General features: G+C 49.6%; 1 protein-coding gene across 1 annotated transcript; it reads right to left on the minus strand.

Moving 5' to 3' along the window:
* Nucleotides 1–1,983: 1,983 nt before the first annotated feature.
* On the minus strand, nucleotides 1,984–23,655 carry LOC143186998 (uncharacterized). The gene is made up of 3 exons (XM_076390911.1): nucleotides 22,704–23,655; nucleotides 3,348–3,517; nucleotides 1,984–2,336 (listed from the first exon to the last, which is right to left on the minus strand). Exons 1-3 carry the CDS (start codon nucleotides 23,653–23,655, stop codon nucleotides 2,013–2,015), a joined length of 1,446 nt encoding a protein of 481 aa, XP_076247026.1. The 3' UTR covers nucleotides 1,984–2,012.
* Between the last annotated feature and the right edge of the window lie 347 nt (nucleotides 23,656–24,002).

The raw sequence follows: 24,002 nt of genomic DNA on the forward strand, positions 1-24,002 counted from the left end.
ACGTTCCTTACGTTCGAGCATCGGGGGCCAGTTTAATAAGGACCCTTCTCGCCACGATATATTTATAATCCCGCGAGGAAACTGTTTTTATAATCTCGCGTAGGAATCTTGGAGCCTGCGCCACCTAGGCACTCCTCGGGTGCTCGCGATCCTCGCGTTTCAAATTTTCTGCTTCGTTTTGCTCGGTCTCGCATGTGTCTCGAAAGTTTAGAGGCTTAGAGAGCTCATAGCCCAGGTATTCTGACATTTTTCGGGGATTTCGAGTTTAGGGGATCTCTGATACAATTTTCTGAATGTTAAAAGAAACCGTGAGGGAGTATTGTATTGGTATAAATTAGATTTTCCTGGGGATTTTTGATTTTAATTTTTTTTAAGCATCAAAATCATCTCATGAAGTTAGGTATACGTTGTGCAATAAAAGGAACGTTAATTTCCCCACGTTAAAGTTATTATTTATTGATACGACGTAATCTCGGGACCGAAATCAAGGGAGACGCGCTTAGTCGGTCGATATTCACCCGAAACTGCGAGGCCAGGCGGATACCTCGTCGCATTTTATTATCTCGATCGTTCATAAATTTCGTTACAATACAAGTATAAAGTATCCACCGCCTCCGCGGTACGAAAAAGGTCGTCCCAGGTCCTGGAGGTTCTCTCGCGTGCAGCATTGTCATCGTTCGGCCAGCTTTTCAATAATCAATTATACGACATTAAAATCGCATATTTATGAATCTTTCTCCTCTCCCAGAAAAACAAAGAATGCATTTTAAACTCTCAACAGTTCCCATGGACCGCAATTAAGGATTTGTTTGCGTTGCAAATAAACTAGACAGTCTTCTAATATACCGCATCGTCAATATATTTCAGATCTTTGCAAAACAAGTATTATATGATACAGGCATGGTCGATGATCGAGATGGCCCTCGATCCTCCGCCAACCTAAGCATATACACAACGAAAATAATAATTATTACAATAATCGTTACAACCGCCTATCGTTGCCTAGAATCTCTCTGTATTTACAGGATATCACACATAAGAAAAACCGTAGTACATATATTACAAGTGGGACGTTCCAAAGTCCTCATTTTAATCGATTTATCCGCGGTTTCAACTCTTCTAACTATAATATATTTACAATAATGCTCTTTCGCTAAACACCCTTAGGGTTCTCCGATCGCGGAAGTCGATCAACCTTCCCTCGACACTCCGTTCCAGTTGCTATCAACGCTTTAATTAGATTCGAGTCCGAGAGAAGCACGTTTGACGGGTCGTGCTCCGAAGGAACAATTAAAGCCAGAACTGGCCGAGCCTTCTTTCGCTCTGCGATTGATAAATCGTGGCACGAACGTGGCCTGGGTTACGTGAATCCGCTCTCCTGAATCGCCTTACTCAATTCGCTACGCCATCGTTACCATTATTTTTTCTCTGCTCAGGAACGCGTGACACCGCTCTCTAATATTTTTCCTCGCGGTAATAGCGCTCGCTGATTTAGGATAATTATATTTACAATCGCACTTCGCTGACTTGAAACGGAGGTAACTTTCGTTTCGGTTCGTTTCGAAGTCCGATACTCCACGACCGTGTTCCTTGTACCTTGGTGGTCCGGAGAGCACCTAAGAATTGCTACTTTGATAGAACACTGTCCCCATCGAGTCTCTAGGAAATCGCGCGCAGTTAGGAAATAAATACTATCGGCCTATCGGAGTCTGTTTCGGTCCACTCTAGTTGATATTGACATTGAGTCAGTTTGCTGAAGCTCCTCAGTAGAATCTTGAATCCTCTTCTCGAAATCTGGTTTTCCAAACTCTTCAAGTCTCCTTCCCTTTCAAAGGCCCAAGTTCCAAGGGTTCTGAAACCTCGTCCAACGACTCCTTCAGTCGTTAGAGCTCAGTGATTGTCGTCCACGCGTCTCGACCCAGGCAGTCCACATCACAGGGACCTTCGCGAGGGGTCGAGCCGTCGTAGATCTCGTTCGAAGAAGTGCACCGATCGTGGCCTGTCGCTGGGAACTAGTAGGCAGTCGCTTGGTGGTGCATCAACGGGTTGAAGTGGTGCGGGCCGAGGTGATGGGGCGGCGGAGGTCCTGGCAGAGGACTGTGCTGAGGACCTACCGTCGGCGGCTGACAGACGTACCATTCCGTCAGCTCTGGCCCTCGAGTCGAAGGATGACTCGACGGTGGGTTGGTCGTGGTCGTTGTCGGGACAACCGGAGGCGGCTGGGGAGACTCCGTGTGCCCGGTCACAGACAAGCTACCCCCGCTGCTGCTGCTCTCTTCACCCTCGCTCTCGTAGCCCCCTCCTATCTTGCCCTCGCCCAGGGTCATGCCGTGCACCTGGAACAAGAGGCGGGGCCTATCGTTAGATTCCACTGGGAAATTTCCTGGCCCTTCCTCGGGGCCAGCGCTAGATAGACAGCGCCGAGTCTGAGGAATGCGCTGAGAGTTGGAATAGGTGTCTGTGTAGACTGTGCTGGGAGTAGGAGTAGGTGTCAGGACAGCAGAATCTTTAGTAAGAGAGAGTATACCTTCTCGACGTAGGAAAATAAAATCTTCGCTTTTCTAGCGCGATATCCCAAGTGTCGAACACTAAATCCCACCCCCGCGGTGGGAATCTTGGTTTTTCTTGAGCGACGGAGCGCTGCGCGGCGCGTGTATTCGAAAAAAAAAGAACTCGGACGGTGTTTGATCGCGGCAAGTTATCGCATCGGGGATCGAGAGAATCACGAGCAAAAGGAGGCGAAGGCGCGTTGGCAGAACCGAAGACGAAGCCAGGGATCAGGGAGACGGGGATCAAGGCTCCGTTTCCCGCCTTTCCCTCTGCCCCTGGCCCTTCGTTCATAATTCAGTGAGCAAATCTCGACGACTGCCTTCCGCGAATCACGGCCGGCGAAAAGCGTGGAGAAGCGAAAGGCAGCTCGGTTCCTATCCTCGGAACCTATCGCGCGCGTATCTCGCCGGTCGCCTCTTCGACGCTCTCCCTTTCCGCCCGCTCCTCTCCTCAGATAATTTCCTATTAAGATTCCGTGGCCGTTCGTGCATGAACCTAACGCCAGACTACCCTCTTCCCACTGTTTTTTGCCTCCTCGTGTCCACTAGCGTTTCCTAGCGTGAAACGAAACGGAGAACACGCGAACCGATCGCCCCCCATACGTCTCGATACGAACGCCGCGAGGATCGCCAGCGACACGGTGCGTTGATTCGCGATCTCGAGGAAGGAAACGCAGCGGAGAACGCGAGAACCAGCCAATTACCACGATTCGTTATGCAGACTCGGTTCCCGCTGGAGATGGAGCTTGTAATTATCAGAGGAAGTCGGGAGCGTTTGGGTGAAGATCGTGAACCTACCTTCATATGCTTGCGCAACGAGCTGGGGTGGGTGTAGGACTTGTCGCAGCCGGAGACTCGACAATTGTAAGGTTTGTCCGACGTGTGGACGTGACTGTGCTTCTTGCGATCGCTGCTGTTCGCGAACCGCCTCTCGCAGCCGGAGTACTCGCACTTGAAGGGCTTCTCGCCTGGAAGAAAGAGAACAGAGGGAATTAATGACTTTGTAATTGAGATGGTGCGGTGTTAGCTCGTGTTGGAGGGTTCTCGAAAGGGGCCTATATAAATCTAAATAATGGAACTATGAGCCTAAATAAAATGAGCATCGATGGAGCGGTGAAAAGTTGGCCCCCTCGAAGAACAGAGATCTTTCCATATTCCAGCATCCCGTATTCCCCGTTTTTACGTTCCGCCAGCGCAAATCTCAACTGCTCCCCTTTTTCTTCCCTCGTGCAGAGGGAGAGGACGAAGTTGGCCACCATTTTCCCCATAAAAAATCCGCCAAGTTTGCGCTTCCTGTTCGCGCGTCTCCGCACTTCTCGAGGAGAGCGCCAGGAGGAAGTCCCGGAAAAGGGAGTCTACGTGGGGCGGGCGGAGGGAGTGTGAGCCGACGGTAAAATATATTCCAGTCAACTTCCGGTAGAAATAAATAAGAGTCACGCCACACGGTCTCGTTGCGCCCCGACGACGGCGGCCATTCGTGTGCAGGGGACCTTATCTCTCGATATCTCTCTCTGCTCTCTCGCCCCAGGGTGAAGAGGAGCCACTGCCAGCGAGCGGAGAGAATGTTCCACCGGTGCTCTCATCAAGATATCCAAGGAATCACGATCAAACGCCCCCGCGATACGATGTAATCGCGTTCGAGGTGCTATTGTAGCTCGCGAGCACCCGCGAGCATTTTCCCTTTTCCCTCGCCCGAGGAAAATATTTTTCCTGTTGTTTCTGGATCCTAGCTCCCCTTAGACCTTCCTCAACGTATGGTAATTAAGTACCCATATCGTGTGCCGTATTTCTTCCTTTGCCTAGGGTTAGCAGAGGGTTTTCCTTTCACCCCCGCTCTCGCTCTACCTACAACCACTCAAAATGGCTTCAGAAACCTCGTAGATCTTTTTTTTCCTTTTAATGGTCGTTGCTCGCAACCGGAACTCGCAATCTATTTTTCCTGCTCGGAAGGAAAGGCCAGTTGGAGTTATTAATGCGATCGAGCAGTATCGCGTGGAAAGTCGACGTGTCGGGCGCGACTAGCGACAAAGAAGCGTGGTAAGTTTTCGCGGCTTGTATGCAGGCGAGGTGTCGTTATTCATCTCACGTGTGAAAAGCGCGATAACATTGCCATGTTCTCCCCCTGGTGACGTATCACCGCCGACACAGATTATATTTAAATCGCCGGTACGTGGAGTGCGGGTACTTACGGCAGCGCCGTCATAAGAAGGCGTCTTAAATATTTATGAAGCTGGAAAGATAGCGGGCCGCGCGTGGTGGTGTCGCCGCCTTATCTGACGTTTCACATGACTGTGCTTCAAATTCTCTCACTGGCTACCGGGCTCCCTGAGATTTCAATGTTTGCCAGTCGCTAAAGACACGTGCGCCTTCGAGAAAGTTTAATTTACAATCTTGCTCGAGATTAGATTTGCTAATTCTGCGAAAAAGTTCGACCTACTTCAGCTTCAGGGACTAGCAGATACGAACGCCGAGAGAAACTTCAATCACAGACAGTTTTGTATTTCGATATATCTGAACGCGCATAATCTTCGATTCCTTCACCCCACGTGTCGATAGGCAATCAGCACGTCTCTCGATTCATCGCGGACCGTCTCCACCCACCGATTCGCACCTCCTCAAGGATCACTGTCCCCTCGACGATCGAGGGTTCCATCGAGGTGGCAACGACGCCCGGTTATCCGAGGGGCCTGCATAAAAGGAGAGAACGCGTCCCCAGTGTGGCGCTCCTTCCAAAAACGGGACGATTAATAACTTTTCAAATCTGTCCCCGGCAGGGTCGTGAGCGGCCGCCGGGGCCGCTTCGGTAGCGAGCAACGTTGGCAAATAAATAGCAGATAAATAAAAGCTCGCGTCTCTCCTACGTCGTGCATTCTGTCGTGCGCGGGGTTGCGTGTGCAGATGGCAACAATATGCTGTGAAATATTGCCCTCGTTGGTCGTGTGCGACGAGCCCCAGGCTGGTATGCGTGGCTCTTGCATAGGAACGGGCTGAGAGTTGCACACCACCAACTTATCGTCCTGCGTGGCTTGCGTCTTTACCTGTAGACGAGACAGGACCCCTTGGCAAAGGAGACTCTGCACGAAAAGAAGTTCAGGGGCGCTAGAAGGATTCTACGGAAGTTTATTTCATTTTATATTGAAACTAGTCTACATTTTCTGATCTTCAATCTTGGAGTTATGGAGAAACTTCACGTAGCAGATTCTCAGTTTGTTCTTCTTCTGGGGACGATAAAAATTTCGCCACTTACTCGCGGGCCATTATTCTAAAATATAGATTGAAGATACAGTTGCAGAAACGTGCTCGTGAAAGCGTACCGTTGCAAGGGGAAGCGAAACGCAAGCGTCTGTACACAGACGCGTATATAAACTCGAGATTCATGGTGCGCCAGGTCGGAGTGTGTGCCGTGGTGCAGCGGAAAGGGAGGACCGAAGAGCAGTTCCCGAAGGGCAGTGTAGGCATCGTGTTATGACTTTCAGAATGGGGAGGCACAATGGCCCAGATCCGCGCCGGATAAAATAGTTATTATAATCGTTTTGGCTACGGTCGGAATCGAACAGAGAGAGAGAGAGAGAGGAGAGCACATACACGCGTGTGCGTTTCAATCTGTACACGACGCGTATTTCGAGATTCACCATCGACCCTGTCCTCAATCCAGATAACCCTCCAAATAGAAGACGCAGAGGCAGCGCTGTCTGAATTAGACAAATACCGATGATAATCGCAGCCTGAAGAATTTGCGTTTTCAGAAAGCAAGTGCCATCGAAAATTTAATTTGCCGAAGTGGCAAGAGTAAAATATTTCCCGAGAGAGTTGCTGCAACATTTGTCGAAAGATCGGTCTCAATATTTATCAGCTCGATAAAACGCAGTGTTGGTTTAGAGGAAATTCAGAGTTCTCGTGGGCCGCGTGATATACTGCCCCAGGAAAGATTTATTATCGATACACTTCCGTCTCAGGCTCCGTGTTGGGCGCAGAAAGGCATTCGCCCGGCACGGTTCGCACCTTGAAGAGCCAGTATAAAAGCAATCTAGAATTCCATCTTTCCTTGAATGCTTCTTAGTAGGAGACTCATTGAACTGCAGTTTTCGGAAAATCTCCGGAGTGATATATGGGCGTACACCATTGTGCCAGCTTTCAGCCTCTCCTCCCTGCTCTCTCCGTCTTCCTCCATCGAAGGATAATGGATGATTTTTCGCGAGCCATTATCCTCGTGGAGGACACCAGGTCCGGGGCCATCGGACATTGTTGTGAGCCGTGGCAGAAAACCAAACCCCTCCTCTCTCTTTAGGAAAGCAGCTTCCCTCTCTTCTGGGCCCATCCCACCTATTATCGAGGGGTCCTCGTGTGGATAATTTTCTTGTTATACGTTCAGTATTAGTGAAAACCGAGAAATCATCCCTGTTGGCCGCGCGTCGATCCCTCCAGCCATCGATAAGATCCGAGAAGTCGACGAGATCGATCTTGGCACGGATTAGGACCGTGAGATATTGGATCTAGATAAGCCAGCAGGGAGGTTCGCGTTTTGTAAATTGATTGCTCTCTCCCTTTCGCTTCGCTCGCTTCCTTTCTTCGTCCACCGAACCTTCCTCCGTCGCCTTCCGCCTCCAGCGTGATTTTTGTCCCCGTGGCAAAAGTCAAGATCGAGATACCGATAGAGGGAGGAAGACTGGAGATCGGAGGATCGCGCCGCCAGCCTTATGATCGATGAGCTTTCCGTGTGGCGGATAAAAGCGGGATCGAAACGTGAACGTTGCGATTTAATGAAAGCTGCACGACCTTCGGGAACCAGAGCCTGACTGGAATTAGAATCAACCGATCGCGATTGGATAATCATCGCAAAGTGGGCTGTCTACTGCACACAATTTGTTGCATCACGATTACTCACACAAAATGATTGCAAGATGAAAGTGATTCTAAAAGTCAGCCCTAGTGTGTCGAATTTATGTGAGATACCAAGCCCACACAAACCATGAGAGATCGTTGGGGCTAGGTTCCCTCTTGGGGAAGATTCCTCGAAGAGCCACCTGCCTGGAAAAAGCCGAGGAATCAAGGATGTTCCAGCGACGCTAAAAACGCTTCCGCCGCAGTGAATCGAGGAAGGGCAAGGTTTCCAGGAGCGCGGAAACCCGGGGAAAAAGTCGAGGCAGGGGAAAGCACGAGACGAGTGAAAAAAAGAACCGCAAATCCGTGGGTAAACCTAACTACCGGTTGATGCGCCGATCATTCCGCCATGTTGGCTCTGAAAGGGAGAGCGCCATCGGCAGATGTTTCTTTTCCGAGGTAATTCGAGTGTTTGTCCGTTCTCTCCTCTTCCTTTCGCCTCGTTCCGGGCCGCGGAACACCTCGTGATATACTCCGCTGGGAATCTCTATTGGAAAGCCGAACACCGCCTCCAGATCTTGTTCGGATAAGATAAAGGATGACCCCGAATGAAGTCCTGCTGAAACTCACTGGATCTCTTGCTCCCATCGATCTCGAAGGGGTTTGGAAATCGCGCCAGATCTGGATCTTTCTTATCGCTCTGAAATAGCTGATGTTCCTAGCGGAACATGACTTAGGAGCTCCTTTCCAGAAATTACTGTTCAGAGGCATGGATCAGGTCTGAGCAACTGGGCTTTTGAGAGCAAGAGAGTTGCTGAAAGGTATAGCAAGTCATAAGACAGAGTCATCTATTATAGAAACTTCCAAGGGTTTACATTCAGAGAAGTTGCAGCTTCTCATGGACCAGCAAAAATACAAATTCCTTCGCAAGCTAAGTCTGCGCAAATCAGTTTTTCCTCAGACCATCTTCAGCTTCTTTCCAGTTCTCAAGGTTAGACGGTGGCATCGTTCCGAAAAATCGCGAGGGAATCTCGGTTTCTCGAAAATTCGGTAGCCCAGTGTCCTGCACGTAGGTGCAGTTTAGAGTCGTATATCCTTGGCCGTTATCTGAGTCGGGATGCTACCGTTGCGAGCCACTCGCACACGAGTCGAGAAACTCTCTCTCTCTCTCTCTCTCTCTCTCTCTCTCGCGCTGGTTTACACGACGTTTATACGTGTTTATGTAAACTCCAGCCACGGAGCACACGTGTTGCTGCTGCGGTTGCTGCTGTCGCTGGCAACTAATCTTCCTCTTCCCTGTGCCCTCGTCCACTTTCCCCTCTCTATCTCTGCTCCAGGGATCCTCTGGCTGTCCCTCTCGCTCGAGAGTCAGATCAAACTCGGAGATTTTCAGAAACTGCCGGCATAAAAGATAGGGGCGCCATGGGCCACGGTATGCCGCTGCCCATCTAGAGTTACCAGGGTCGGGCCACCAGGTCCTCCCATCGACCGCGTGAAAACAGAAAATCCTTCCCGTGGACTAGGGTTTCACGATGGTTCTGGGTCGGAGTTGATTACACGGAAATTGATACTTCGATCGGAATTTCGGGTCAACAAAGGGTCTAGTAGTCCTTAACGCCTGTGGTGTGTGAGTTTTCGAGGAGTCTGCTGTGTCTACGGAGCCTAGGATTCTGAATAGACGTAAGCGTTTTTCGAAGAGATGGTCTCGGTGTTGTGTAAGATGGATGAAAAGATGCATAAGCAAGTAGGCGATTTGTGAAGACAGTGAAAGTGTGAAGATCTTGAAGCGACCTGGGCCAACTACTTCGCCAGCATACGCGGCCCTGGCCAGGCCTCCCGTATGCAAAGCGCGCGTTATTTATTCGTGGAAGGTGGCATTTTTTTGGACACTGACCCGCGCGTATATAGTTGTCACGCCGCTGCGTATCTTTGCACCGATCTACCATAATTGAATGTTTTCGCTGCGAGCCACTACGGACTCCTCGAGCCTCTCAGAGCAAAGGGATACCTCGCGAAATGGGAGCCGAGAGTTTGACATCGACTAACTAGTATCGATCCAGAGTATATTCTCGTTGAGGCATCAGAGATTTAGGAGCCAATCCGCAAGTTATCGCGAGCCACTCTGTAGCCCCAATCCCTCGTATCTCAAATACTCATCTAACCGTAGATCCGATGGTAAACGGTTTGAAAACCAGTCGAAACGCCAATATCGAAGCGTGCCCCTCGAGCACACAGGTACACAAACAGCGGCAGCAACGCTCGAGAGCCCTCGAAGGCCTGCATTGAGGAGCAAAGTATTAGGTGCGCGCCCTTATCCCCCATTCAAACAGCCACTGAAAGTCTCGTCAACTTTTGCACGGGCCACAGAGAAAACAGCAAACAGATTTGGTCGAACGGCATCTCCCTCTCCCTTGAAGAGAAACGAAAGAGGGTTGTGCACGCTGGCCAAGTTCACCCGCTTTGTTGCATCTTTGTGCACCGGTGCTAAACGGCAGAAGAGCCAGAGAGAAGGAAGCGGAGACTGCCACAGAGAAGAGAGACGGTGAAGCGCTTGTTAGAGGGCCTATTGTTGAGGGCCTGAAGATTTTTCCGAAAGGAACTTTTCGTCCTCGATTCGAGTCGGCGAAAAGGTTGCAGCGCCGATCAGCGACGAGAACTTTTCACCGAAGGTGGGACACGAGAGGAGGAGAGAGACCAGGGGAGGGAATAAGAGGGAGTAATCGGTCAAAAGAAAACGTCGGCAGATTAGCATTTCAGGTTTTGAGAACCGGAACGAATTGTGTTTCGAGTGCTGCTGTACGCGAACGCGTACACGGCTACTTAGGCCCTCTTCTGTCGCCCTTAGTCCTCGACAGCCTTCGTTTAGCTATCCCTTGTGTCGCGGTCTGCTTTATATTTTGCTTTGAATTTTGTCTCATCGCTTTCGAGACCTTTCGTCGCTTGCCAGAGCTTTCCCTGCGATCGTATTTTCGCGCTAGTTACAAATTCCTTTGGATTTCGATCCATCTGATTTTTCTATTCGGTGTAAAAGGAATATGAAAGCATTTAGGGGTGGTTTAGACCTGCCCCGAGTAGCTTACTTCATTTTCTGCATTCAGAAGTGCTCGTAATTTTTTCAATAAACGTTCGAGCCAAAGAGGAACGTCGGTGGACGCGACAGAGATTTTCAAGGGGCGAAACTCTTGGAGAAACTTTGAATTCGCCCCTTTCCCCCTTGTTTTCTCGGCGAGGCTGCGTCAAGTACCCTTGAAGGCGTCAAGGAGGAAGTTTATGATTTACGCGCGGCGAGGATTAAGTGAGGAGGCCTCGCGCGATACTTGAGGGCGTATAAAGGGAGACGAAGACGCGGTAGGGAGGAACTAACGAGAGCAAGGGGGAGCGAGGAAGATACACTGAGTTACCAGGTAACCGAAGGTCGTGCGATTCCAAGGAGCGATGTTTTATCGAACGATGTAAATTTGCGGCGCTTTCATTCGGACTCTGCCGAGGATTAAATTGCCAAAGAGACTGGAAACACTGATAGGAACTGAGTATATGTCGGTAAAATGATTCAGAATCGTTCTAAATCATCCCTGTGTGGCTTGAACGCAAATCTGCTCCAAGACAAACTACCTAGTTTCAATTCTTGGAAGCTTCATAAGACTTCGAATCCAAACTGCGAATTACAGTCGATCAGTTCTGAATTCTCGGACGAAGCTATCAGAAACAATGCAGCCAGCGATCGTGGAACGCCGAATTAAACGCACTTTAGTCACGGTTAATTTGGTTAGCCGACGTTTAGTCATTAATAGATGCTGGCGCAAGATCGATCGGTATTTATTGACTGTCGATGATTCGACGTTTTCTCGCGCCGGCCGAACCGTACTGAACTTTCGTCTCTGCCTCCTCCCTTTCTCTTTCCTCACCCCTCCGAGCGTTTCGTTGCGCGAACAGTCTCAGAGGAACCTTTTCGAAGTTGACGTGGCACTCTCCCGCCTCGTTTTCGTGTGTGGGCCAGTTTTAGACTTATTAATGAACAGGCTCAGGGATGCTCCGACGATTAGACACAGGGCGTGGCGAAAAGATTGCTAAATTAGATCGCGTTCCAGTCTACTCTGAGTTGCACCCTCTCTGTATCATCTTTGACCATTTAACAGGCATTCCTTCATGGATAAATCCGTTGTCCCCTTCAAATTACGATAATTTCAAATTCAAGTTTTCAAATTTTTAAATATTTGAATTTTTAAATATTTGAATTTTCAAATATTTGAATTTTCAAATATTTAAATTTTCAAATATTTAAATTTTCAAATATTCAAATTTCTCTCCTCATCAGCCCATCCAAATACAATAGTGATTACAAAACTCACAAAGATAGAGCACACTGCAACCCCGAAGCTCGGTCACGTTTATCCTTCGAATCGCGCGATCCTCGGAGTTAGGGGTGAGATACCGAACGGCCCCCGTGTCCAGAGAGGATAGGGGGCCAATCGTTGAACCTGAAGAGGATAGGATCCAGCCGATGGGGATCGGCCAACGTAGTGGGAGAGAACATAATGTTTCCCACAGCGCGAGGAGTTGTATATTTTACGATATGGCGAGCAATTTGACATCTCGCGCGAGGCATAATTCACGGCCGTGCGCAGGCCGTGCGTGGCCTGGCCCTCGCCACCCTCCTACGTTCGCAATGATAGGCCCTTCGAAGACAGGGGGAGAGAGAGAGAGAAGGGCCATGCGTGCATCGACGCGAGGAGAACACGCGAAAGCGCATGAAGGATAGCTGTGCACGCGTGCACACGCATCGGCGGACAGGTACGCGGGCGTCCGACCGCATCGAAACCATTAGAGGCTGAGACTCTTCGTAAATATCACGCGGACCCACTATGCCTCGATTCCCCTCTACCTCCTTTTTCCTCACACTCTTCTGCCCCCTTTCTCCTCTTTCGTCCACTTTTCATCTTTTTCATCAGAGCCGTTCTTCCTGGGCCCCACATCGAAGGGAGGCGTGTTCGATCTCTCGCAGGCTCGTTCAGCTTCTCCCTCAACGAGGGTTAATTGATTGTTAATTATTCCGTGCTGTGATTAAGGGACTGGCAGCGCTACTCTTCAGTATGAAACTTTGTCCTGTGTCTTCTGCACGAGTGGACTCAGGGGATTTTGGAGCAGGTTTGGACACTGCTGAACAGAGTTCGAGCAGGTTGGAATAACCCAGATTTCAATTCAATCTGATTGAAAAATGTGCAGCTTCAGACAAGCCTTCCGTGACTCGAGATTCGAGATTTAATTTCAGATCTTTAGAAGTCCCGTGGAATATCGTTCCAGTCCAGGAAAACGCGGAAGCGCGCTCCAATCTTCTCGCAACTTTCGTTTGTTTCTGTCCGTTCGCAGACCTTTTTATCGTTGATACTCCGTTGGCGTGCTCCGCTGTCGTTTCACGCTGGAATTTTATTTATCGAGACTTTTCGCCATTCGACGCTCTATATTCTTCTCTCAGGGTTTTTGCGCCCGTCGGTGATTAATGCTCCGCGTTTCGAGGTTCAATCGCGTTCAAATCTCCGCCGCGAAAAACTGCTTGTCGCTCGATGATGGCAGACGAAGTGGAATACGCGCTCATTACACCATCAGTCTGATCGCTTAACGATCGTACCGACCAACCTTCTGCTTAATGCCCAGGAGAACGAATTTAAAAGAGGCATGCATGCGGCGAGAGTTGAGTATATTTGAGTGGCTTGAATAAATGACAGTCGCAGGGAGAAAAAAAATATTAGTGAACGACGGAATAACATCCTCCCAAATTAGTGCATCTCGGGCTCAAAGATCTCGACGATAGCATAGAACCGCGATGCTGCAAGACTCCAAAAGATTGCTTCGCGAACTTCACACGATCCAGGTGGATCTTCGATCCCAGATCACCGTGTGCTTTACCATTCTCGCGCAAAAGCATCCTAATTAGCCGCGAACAATACGCAATCTGCCGCATCTATCCGCGGCAGCGAGCGATTCTTGCCGTTTGCTAACAACCCATTCTACTCATTGTACGCCACCGTCCCATAAATCCTCCGAACGCTACTGCTAACGCGTACAGCGATTTTAACATGTGTACGAACTCGCTCGATCGTTATCTCCCGCTTGACACCGTAATTTCCACCGAGGGAGCCCTCCTCGAGGAATCCCTTTTTCCAAGATCGATCAACCCGCGTAGTTCCGTTTACCCCGAAGTTGCGTAATCCGTTGACCCCCTCGGTTCCTCGACCTGCTTCGCGTCACAGCCGTGTCAGGGTTTCGTACGAGAGAATTACAACGTGGCCCCCGATAATTCGTCTGTTCGAGAGCACACGGCGTCGGGTTACGAAATGAAATTATAATGCGATAGGTGGCCAACGGGGGCTCTTGACGAGCGCCCTTCAGGTCAGTCCTCCAGGATCCGTGGGACAGAGCTGAGGAATCTGTGATCGGAGGCCCCGACCTCGTACGGGAGACGTCGAAAAGGGACCAGTCCTTTGGCCCTCTCGCGAAATTAATTAAAGCAGTAATTCCTCTGGCGACAAATTATGTCCAGCGTCGACTACTTACATAATTGATCCGACTCCCGGCAATAATTCGTCCCCGCTGCGATCTAGATAAGCGTGTTCTTTACGAACTAGATTCGTGGCATTCCTGGGATGCCCTCTTCCCGATATTTCTGGTATTCCTACCAGCTCGGGCCTACCATTATTCCTGTTCCACTGGGTTTATCGTCAGATATCGATACACTGCGCTACGTTTAGTATCCTCTAAACATGGAGCCAAATGGTCTGACTCGAAGGAGCTTTAGAGTAGAAAATCCTTCGCAAATCGAGCCAAATAGCAGCTATCGAGGTCGACACGGAGAGGAGATCTGGGCGACAATGCAGGGGAGGAGGAAGGCGCGAGGCCGAGGTCTCACGATCGTCAGGAATAGTGCCAAAAGTCAGAGAACCAGGTCCTGGGTATACGTGAACGCGTCCCTGCGTGTGCCCGCACTAACGACCTATGTAAATGTTCTATCTGTTATCCTTGTCCCTTATCATTTTATCCTCCTCCGCCAGCGATTCCAGCGCGGAGGAAAAGAGGGAAAGAGGGAGCGAGAGGGGAAATCGAAGGGGGGAGAGGGTCGAGGAGGAGAGAAGAGGGTCCAGCATTCCAGAGCCCGGTCTCGACCCGCGACCCTCGCCCCCTAAATCATCCACCGCAGCTAGGCCGCAATTCCGTTTTGTTTTCTCCGCTCTTCTCCTCGTTCCTTCCTTTTTTTTCTCCTCCGTATCCCCCCTCCCTCTCCTTTTTTTTATTTATCTCTCCCCCTTTTTCGACCTTTCCTACCAGACCACGGAGACAACCGCTCGACCCTTCCTCCACCTTCTCCTCTTCTTCTTCTTCTACTTCTGCGTCCTCGGTGAGATTTGACGAGGAGGACGCTGTGGGAAAAACGAGCCATGGTCGAACGACGGGCCTCGATGACGACACGGTTCGATTCGACCTTTGACTCCGGCAACGTGTCAGGAGCTTGACGAAACGACACGCACCAGTGTCGTTTTCTCCGAGAGGACAGCTTTCAATCGGTGTATCTAATCGCGCGTCGCCGAGGAACTGACACGCTACACCCGTGCAGGAATCCACTCGCGCATCTAAGTCCCACGAAGGAAACGAAACGGTGTATCCTGGAAACGGAGTGGAGCTGAACGATCCACCTACTTTCCATCGCACAAAGCCGCAAGAAGTTTCGAGTAGGTCCAATTTCAAGGGGAACCAGAAACATGCGAAAGCTACGGAAGCTTCTCCCACGTGGTATCGTAAACGATACGCCTATTCTGCTCCTCCCCGTCGCAGAACTGTTCAGCTCTGTCAATAGAGCACGATGATCCGGATATCTGCTGTCCCTGAGTATTGAAGAACGCGCGAAAGAAGCGCGTGCAAGCACAGTCTGTCTTCTCCCCTGAAGAGGCAAGTGGAATCGCGCGCTCGAGTCGCTGTCCCCCAGCCGATGGCTGGCATTTAAACGACACGAAAGTATAATGTTACAGACACTCGATATTTTCTCGATGATCGTCATTGTGCCGAGGCCGTCTTTAGCGCCCAGCGAATGCATTATTCCAACGGGCTACCGTACCCGCAGTGGCAACCACCGATCCAACTTCAGAATGATTTACCCCGTCTTTGGTTACCTCTTCCCTTATTGTTGCTTCTTCTGCTTGAGATTCCTCTGCGAAGTCCAATGACCGCATTCTTCGCCTCACTTCGATTCGATTGGGAGTATATTTTGAAAAGGGGTGGTCTGAGAAAATATTTGGAGGTCCTTGGTCCTTTCGTATAAAAATACGTATCAACCCTAAGTATTTTTTCTAGTAGAGATTTCTTCAGTTTTAGATAGCGCTAGTTATTTTCTGAATTCTAAATCTCCCGTAGATTTGTGGATGTGTCAGTAGTGAATGTTTAGAACTCAGTCTTCAAATCGGATCTGTTTCTCGCAAAACTCGAGGATCCCGAACTTTTACTGCAGCACAAGAAGTAAATTCGTTGCGGTCTTAATGGCCAGAGAAAACTATCATGTGTTAACAGAAGCACCCCAGCGATTATCGAGAATACCAATGATTTTTCCGCAAACAGAATAACACACGTTCGCTTAAGCACTATTTTCTAACGCGAGCTGTAACACTAGCCATAGAAATGGGAAAGAAGATGGAAAGAAAAAATTCATTTCGAGAGCAGAACGGAGACGTAAGTTATTTTCTTGTCGAACAGCCCATCGTACGGAGGATAACCAGAAATGTTTGATTTCTTTTTCCATCCTCCTGGCCCGCACACTCTTCTTGCACCTACGCATTTACGTCAGCTCGAGAGAACTCGTGGTAGCGGATTACGTAGCCCGCTGGAAGCTGAATTTAATCCACTTTCCAGGGAAATTGGAACCGATCGCTGCTGCGTGTCAAATAATTCCTTGCTTCCGCTGTGGAATGTTTGAGGCTTTAACAACATTGTGATTAATCTTTCGTGCTATGAACACTTGCACTCGTACTTAAGATTAGACATTCTAAACATTGCTAGATGAGCTTTAACTACCTTCCCAATCATTTACTATACTTCAGCTCTGTTTAGAATCAGAATATGACAAGCCACCCATGATACTCGTTATACTACTCCTTTTTATTCCCTCCTCCATAAGGAAGCGAAGGCACTCGAACAAATAGTGGATTCGACAAGTCGTCAGCAATGAAAAAGGTAGATGAAACCGATTCCCATTAGACAGCCCCTTGGCTCAGGTACTGCGGGTGTTCTGGTCATCTCTGGTAGCCGCGTGTGTCGCGTTAGTTAACAATTAGCGTCGCGCGGGTTCGAAGGCTTCTCGTCAAACTGCATCACGTTAATGAGAAACCTGTTTGTCACGTTCATCGTTCCTTCAGCGAGGCGTTCATTCAGCCAACTCGTTCTTGCACGAGCTCCTCCTCTTCGCCTTTTATCCTCGCGTGAGCGATCAAACGAATCGCGTTAAAAATTGTGACCGCTGGTGGCGGGAAAGCCCCATTCTCTAATCATTCAATTTTCATCTCAATTCATGGAAATTGATATATTCTATGAGTTCCTCTAGTTGTCTTCGATTGACGACTGAAAGACTGACAAAAGTAATCGAGAAAGTATACAAATAACTAGCGCGGAGTGATAAAATAGTGAAAACGAAAAAGAAGATTCCGCCCAATGATCAGTAAGTGTGGGGAGCGAGGCGAACGCGTGGCCTCGTTATTTTTTCAGCTGACTGGATCGAGTGGAAAGGCTGCAGCTCGAGAAAGGGTGGATGCGAAGCGATAATTAACCAGTTCTGTTTTTGTAGAAGCCAATCAACCGAGGCTGTATCTATTATCGGGCTGCATCGCGGGTTTCGCGCTGAACGGTGTCGTTTCGTCGCTCGCTTCCGTCGTTTTCGATCGCCATTGCTTGTCTATCAAACCCAACGCACGCCATTAACTGTATCAACAGCCGCTTCCGGTTTCGACGCTCGTGAGGCCTTCCCTGTAAATCGTGCTGTTCATTAACGCCAATGAAACGTTTCCCTATCGTTCTTCTTTTCGTTCTGCTCCAAATAACGATTGAAACTACGGTGGAATATAACGGTGGACTTGAAAATATTTCCTCTTTTCCTGTCACGCAGAATAGAAGAACATATTTCTATGTTTCTGGATGACAATTTATGGGATGCAGCCTAGAATCTCGCTGGAACTTCATCGATAACATCCAGTTCAACTTCCTTAACCATCTTCTGCTTATAAGGATACGCGTCCCGTGCTACCTCGGAGCAGCCCCCTAAGATTTACGAGAAACCATGAATGTTCCACCTTGAATCGTGAATCCAGCGCGTTTCCTCGAAGTCATCCGCAAGAAAATAGAGTCGTTCGTTTCTAGAAGCGCGATCATCGACAGGTTGAAGGCGTAACATCCCGAACGAAGCCATATGGTGAGGGAACGGCGAAGAGTTGGGACGGTTACGATGGTCTGAACGAGCGCCAGGGGCTACGAGCGCGGAGCTCTGTTGCCCACTCTCGGCAGCTTGCTTTTGCAACAAATCTTTCAGTCTAAATCAGTTTCAAATAATATACGCGAGCCTAGCCCTCGGGGCGTCGCGGTGCAGCGAGAACAGAGCCACCGATTTGACGGCATGAATCCTTCTCTAATGACCCTTCAGCTACGTCTGGCTACTGGTACAATAAGATTTACAAATTCCCTGGCTCTCTGCTGGAAGCACCGGATGCAACTGGATATTTCGACCACCTCGAGATTATTATTGCTGCAAGAATCGAGATTGAGCACGGGAGGACCTCTATTAGACTATTATTAAATCATAATTCAAATCAGATCAGATTTCTCGCACTATTTCCTTGCATAATTACGCAAAGAGAGGATTAAACGTTCAAAGGAATTCTTATCGCGTTTCGAATCGATATTTCCGCGAGAGTTCCATTACTGAGGTGCGTGCGACCTCGAAGATATATTTTCCCCGCAACACCTTAGCAGACCACGTTTCCGGCAGGCTGTATCTCGTTTCACGTTCCGCGCTGTCGAAGATGAGCGAGTACACGGCGTGTCGGCCGCGATCGATGAAGGTGTGGGCGGTGAAATAACAAAGCCACGGCATAAACAGCAGCTCGAGGGGTGATTTTTTATTGGTGGTTGCTTTTCGAGGTGCAGACGCGACTGTCCTGTCCTTATCGATCCAGAGGGTTATTCCTAAGGCTTCTTCGGCGTGACAATTTATACAGCGACGAAATTTTCTTAGACGTACGGCGTGAAAAAATATTCCTCCTTTTTTGGCGAATCACCTATCGCCTACGTGAACTATTTTCATTGGTTTAGAGTAGAGTGCTGAGAGAATCGAGCAATTCTATAACTGCCAGATGTTTCGTAACCGCACCACTTGCGGCTTGATGACGTTAAAAGTTTCCACGATCGATCATCGTTGTCGAAAGCGTAAAGGAGTATTGCGTTTGCAGCCGTCGGTTCCTCGACTGCTTCCTCAACGCGTTTTATCTCCGAATCGGAGTCCCTCGATCGAATCGAGTTACTCGACTCGTTCGATCGATCTTTCAAACGGAGATTTCGATAAGTCGTCGATGCACGATAATCTCGCGGCTTTTCGCGTCTCGCCTCGACATCATCGCGCCCTGTCATCGTTGAAAAACCGTTCAACCAGAGCGTAGAGGTAACTTCTCAACAGAAATTCGAGGAATTCGCTCGTTCTCGATTAATCTGTCCACGGGGATAACGAATTGTCCTGGTAATTTCCAATGTAGCCATCAAATTGAAAGAAAGGCTCCTCGATACATTAATATTCATATTTCAGGACCGCCCAGTCACGCTATCGATGCATTACGTATTTCGCGAATATTATCGATAAAATAATTTGTAGTCACTTGGGCCGGGAACCAGATTTCAAACGTCGGCTCACCGTGTTCCTGTCCACGTCACCGCTTATCGCCGTAATGCCTCGGCTTTCCATATTGCTCTCGCATAAATCCGATCATGCATCTCGACTCCGATCTTACGGCCCGCCGCCATTAGTTACAGCAGACTTACAGTGTTCCCCGGAACCAAGCTTTACGGCGTCGTCGATCGTCGTGGATTTCCTAGCAGTGGTTCACCGAGCAAATATCCTCTCGGGCTTCCTGCCATCGTTTCCTCCTTTTCCTCCACTTCCTGTCTTCTGTCACGCTGCATTCTTCTGTTGCTTGTTTCTATTTCTTGAGGGAATTTCCTGAAAGGCAGTTCTTGTCATTGGTTCATTAGTTTTTCTGGGAATAAATTCTGACTGTGAATTTTTTTTCAGTTTCAGGACTACATTTCTTGTCATCCGTAGGAGAGAGAGGGATTTCTTTACTGGGGGTGGACCAGGGCTACGGCGACAGTCAGCGTGAACGTGAGTACCAAAGATATACTTTTCTGCATGCAAACGGTCGAGGAAAATTTTCGATCGTTCAGTGTCGTCATCGGGAGAAGCCATTTACCCGCGGCCCCTTTCCTTCTGTCTTCCTCCTCGACACGCTCGCCCCTACTTAACGCTTATTCCACAACAACCCCCGTCGACTCATCCCGTATCATCCCCTTATTCTACGCGTCTCTAACCCTCCGAAAATCCTGGCCAATGGCGCACAAGCCTTGGGGGAAACCATTGTCAATCCAACCAATCGTCACCGTCTCGCACCACGCACATGCGAGATCGCCTCGACGTGTTACAACGCTATTCTTCTTTTTTTCACCCTCCCCCTTGCCTCGTCGCATCTCTCTTTGTCTAGCAGGAAGGGAACGCGTCTCTTTATAATGCATATCAATTTATGTCTAATGGCCGACGCTGCTCCAACGGGGTCGCATCTGCGGATTAATAGGAACGTTTCTTATGTCCGAAAGTTTTAAACGCTCGCCCTCGCGCGAGTCGATTCTCCCTTATACGATAGGGGTACACCAAATCAAGCTTAGATCATCGGGGAAACATTCAATGGCCCTCAACCCTTGAGTAAGATCTCTAATCCATTCGTGAACCGTAATAATTTCTTCTCTCTCTGAGCTATTTTTAATTCCTCATTTTGGAGCCCTCTTCAAAGATAGTTCTTCGAGTCCGATTATTAAAATGACGTTGATTAGGTTGCAGCAAGCCGAACAGAATAATTCCACAAGGGCTTTAGCGAGCATGAAAGAACTGGGCAGATCGATGGAACGAACTTCGCGTTGACGCGAACCAAAATATTTGTCCTCGGGTTCGCGATGAAACAAAGAATTCCTGACGAATCGCTTTTGTGCGTCGCGAGGAGGCTGTAGAAAAGAGGGAGGAGAGAGGCAATAAAGGGGCATCGGTGAGCGTGCACGCGCGTGAACGGGGAACGCGCGGAAACAAAGCGTGAAGCCGTGCGTGGAGCGGTTTTTGAAAATGCCAATTTATCCCGAAAGGGTTTGAGAGAGGGCTTCAGCTTGTTCACCGACACGCAGCTAAATGAATTTTAATTGATTTCACTCCTAACGACGACTACTTTCAGCCAATGCTTAATAATATTCCTATTAATTATGCTGACCAATAGTACCGCTCATTTATCGTGCTTCTCCGTCGCACATTGCCTAAACTTTTCTGCGAGTTGCCGCGTAATTAATCACAGACTTACTTAGAGCAATTAAGCCAAGTCTAGTTAGAAATGAAAATGGAACTCGCTATCCCGTGATATACAGTTTCTTCTATAAGGGTAGCCAGATGATGGACGTGTTAAATCCGTGTGAACGGAAGTACTCGCAATTCGCGAAACGTTCAGGTACTGAAATCTGCGATATCATCGCTTAGAGTCATTAAGTGATACAGTATTGCATTCTAGAGATCCTCGCGCCTATAATAAAGAAGCTAGCTTGACTTTCATTTCCCATTCTGACGACTGTAGCAAAGTTCCAATGATAGTCTTTCAAGCGAAATCGCGCAAACTCGAATCAAACAAGATCCTCCATAAACCTAAGTACCCTCATTAATGCCTCAACACTACCCTACAAGGCACATAAACCCTAGCAAGTAACAGATGTACACGCTAATGAATTTACGCGTCCCCCGTTTCAAGCGGCAGCATTACAACTGAATCGCGCGTGGTCGCGACGTCCAACTTCGACGAAAATGAAAATAAAAAGTAACCTGCTTGCTCCCCTCTTCCTTGGCGCACAGAATAAAACTACAAGATGAAATTAGTAGTGGACATTCAGAATGGAATCTCGGGTAACGGCAGCCAGGCCCAAAGAGAGGATTCCTCATGGTTGAGCGTCTGGCGTCTATCCGTCGGGCCCAGAGCAATCGAGGCGCTCGCGTCTCGTTCCCGTACAAACATGTAAATACATTGTCCCGGGGACGTGGGCATAAAACGGCACGATATATGGCCCGGTAATTTCTTAATTGCGCCCCGAAAAATTCTTGTCATCGTAAAGAGCCGGTTGATTATATTGAAACGACTCGAGGCGCCGGGGGCGTTTCGTGATCGCGACGCGGGGACGACGGGCCCCGAACGAGATGTAGGGACTGAGACGAAGTGGGACGGAAACGGCGCTGGTAACCGCTCGCGCGCTTATTTATGTCGTCTCCGGACGCAACCCTTCGGCTGGTGGAAATCGAGCGATTCCGCTCGGAGATTATTGCTCCTCCGCGGCGTAGGTGACCATTCCCTCGAATTAATCGACCCTTCCCTCCCTTCCCAGCGGCCACCACGAGGATTCGGCCGTGATTCATGGCGTGAGATTCACCGAGCGTTAGAAGCAATTTCGACCTTCTGCGCTGGATCGAGCGCTAGGAATGCTTCAGCCAGATTTCTGGACATTAAGATCTATTCATTCGTGGAAACGGGGGCCTGATTCAGATCAGTGAGTGACAGGGTTTAAATGGGCCAGGCGTACGTTCGGGGGAAACCGAGGCATTCCAGCGGCCTGGCACACGCGGTGGTCAGGTGAAAGAAGATATTGCGAGCTGGAGAAGAAAGATCAAGATGGGCGAGCGATGAGTTGTAGAGATTAACTTTCGTGGACTCAATTGCGAGTGTTGATCCAATTCGGACTATAAAGAAACTTTCTGCGCCGCCTGGCGCGCGTTCCAAACACATCCTCCTCGTTTTCAGGAGACTCTGTAGATCATCGAGCAGATTTCACTGCTCACTCGTTGCCCTAGACGATTATCTCGAGACGCCTATCTAAACTGCTCATTACTAGAGTCCCCTGCTAAGAATCTTGTTCGATCAGGGCCTAGCCCCTTCATGAACCTACTTTCCTCCCAAATCCCAAGGATTTAACGACTCAACCACTACCGACTCTACTCAAACAAAAGACTAAAGGATCTTCACTCACCAGTATGCGTCCTCTTGTGGATCTTGAGGTTCTCGGACCTGGCGAACACCTTGCCGCAGCCAGGGAACGGGCAGGGGAAGGGTTTCTCTCCGGTGTGCACCCTGATGTGATTGACGAGTTTGTACTTGGCCTTGAAGGCCCTGCCGTTACGCGAGCATCCCTGCCAGAAGCACGCGTGCGTGGTGCACTCGGGTCCGCCCACGTGCTCCACCGTGAGGTGCGTCACGATGTCGTGGAGGGAGTTGAAGAGTTTGCCGCACAGCTTCCTTCCGGGTCCTGGCGCGTCCTGGTCTACCCACATGCAGGACATCTCCTGGCGTTGGCCGCCGGCTACACCGCCGCCGCCGCCACCTCCAGCTCCGTTGCTCCTCATGTACCTGAGAAACGCTCCATGGGGATGATGGCTGGGGTGGCTGACGGCGGGATGCTGTTGATGATGTATCGACGCTGGCGTCAGATGAGGAGCGCCGAGATATTGGTGATGGGGAGGTAACCTGGAGTCCTGGGGGTAGTGTCCTGGGTAGTGGCTGGCTGCCAGGGGATGTTGGCTCGGATGATGAGGGAACTGCTGCATCGTGGCGGCTGTGCCGTCGTGGTGCAGCGGGGTGAACAGTCCCAGACCACTCTCGGGGGTGGTTGGGTTCGCGGTCGCGTTGAACTCGTGTTCGCGACGCAGCAGAAAGTCGCGAGCCGCGTAGCCGGGATGGTGGCTCATGTGGTGGCCCATGTGCGGCGCCATGTGCGACGCCGGATGGGGGTGATGAGGCGGATAGCCTTGGGGGTGGAAGTGATGGTGTTGCTGCGACGGAGCTTCGCCTGGAGCTGGCTGCACACCTGTGCCGCTGTCCGTAGATCCTCCCGTGGCTCCACCACCGCCAGGCGACAGTTTGATGCCCAGGTTGGCCAGATGGTGAGGGTGCGAAGACACGCCGTCGAGAAACGCGTTCATCATGGTGGCCGACGGGATGTTGTCCTGGAGTTAATCAGTGCAGGGCCAAGGATACGATCATGTCTCGCTGAAGCGCTTCATGGAACGCTTTCGTCCCTTAATCAGACTCTTGGAACTTGTTGTTTGGAAAGTTCAAACTAGACGATTCTAGCATACACTGGACTATCACTGAAAAATACACTGTCCATGCAAATACACTTAGTTACGAGTTCACTGTTTCCTTGAGCCTTATAGATGTGTCACTGTTCATCTTACAACGTTCTATTCTCGACGTTCACTCCGTCCGACAAGCTTCTTCGTCGCTTCGGAGCATCAAACACGCGCGCCCCGTTCAAACACTCAACTCAGTC

Source organism: Calliopsis andreniformis, unplaced genomic scaffold (assembly GCF_051401765.1).
Source record: "Calliopsis andreniformis isolate RMS-2024a unplaced genomic scaffold, iyCalAndr_principal scaffold0022, whole genome shotgun sequence".
NCBI classification, from domain to species: domain Eukaryota; kingdom Metazoa; phylum Arthropoda; class Insecta; order Hymenoptera; family Andrenidae; genus Calliopsis; species Calliopsis andreniformis.

Excerpts from the sequence above, each read along its gene's own strand:
- LOC143186998 (XM_076390911.1), bottom strand. The coding sequence starts at position 23,655 with ATGATGAACGCGTTTCTCGACGGCGTGTCTTCGCACCCTCACCATCTG. Across the intron at positions 3,518-22,703 it reads CCACAAGAGGACGCATACTG|GCGAGAAGCCCTTCAAGTGC; the intron begins GTGAGTGAAGAT and ends TCTTTCTTCCAG. Across the intron at positions 2,337-3,347 it reads CGTTGCGCAAGCATATGAAG|GTGCACGGCATGACCCTGGG; the intron begins GTAGGTTCACGA and ends CTCTTGTTCCAG.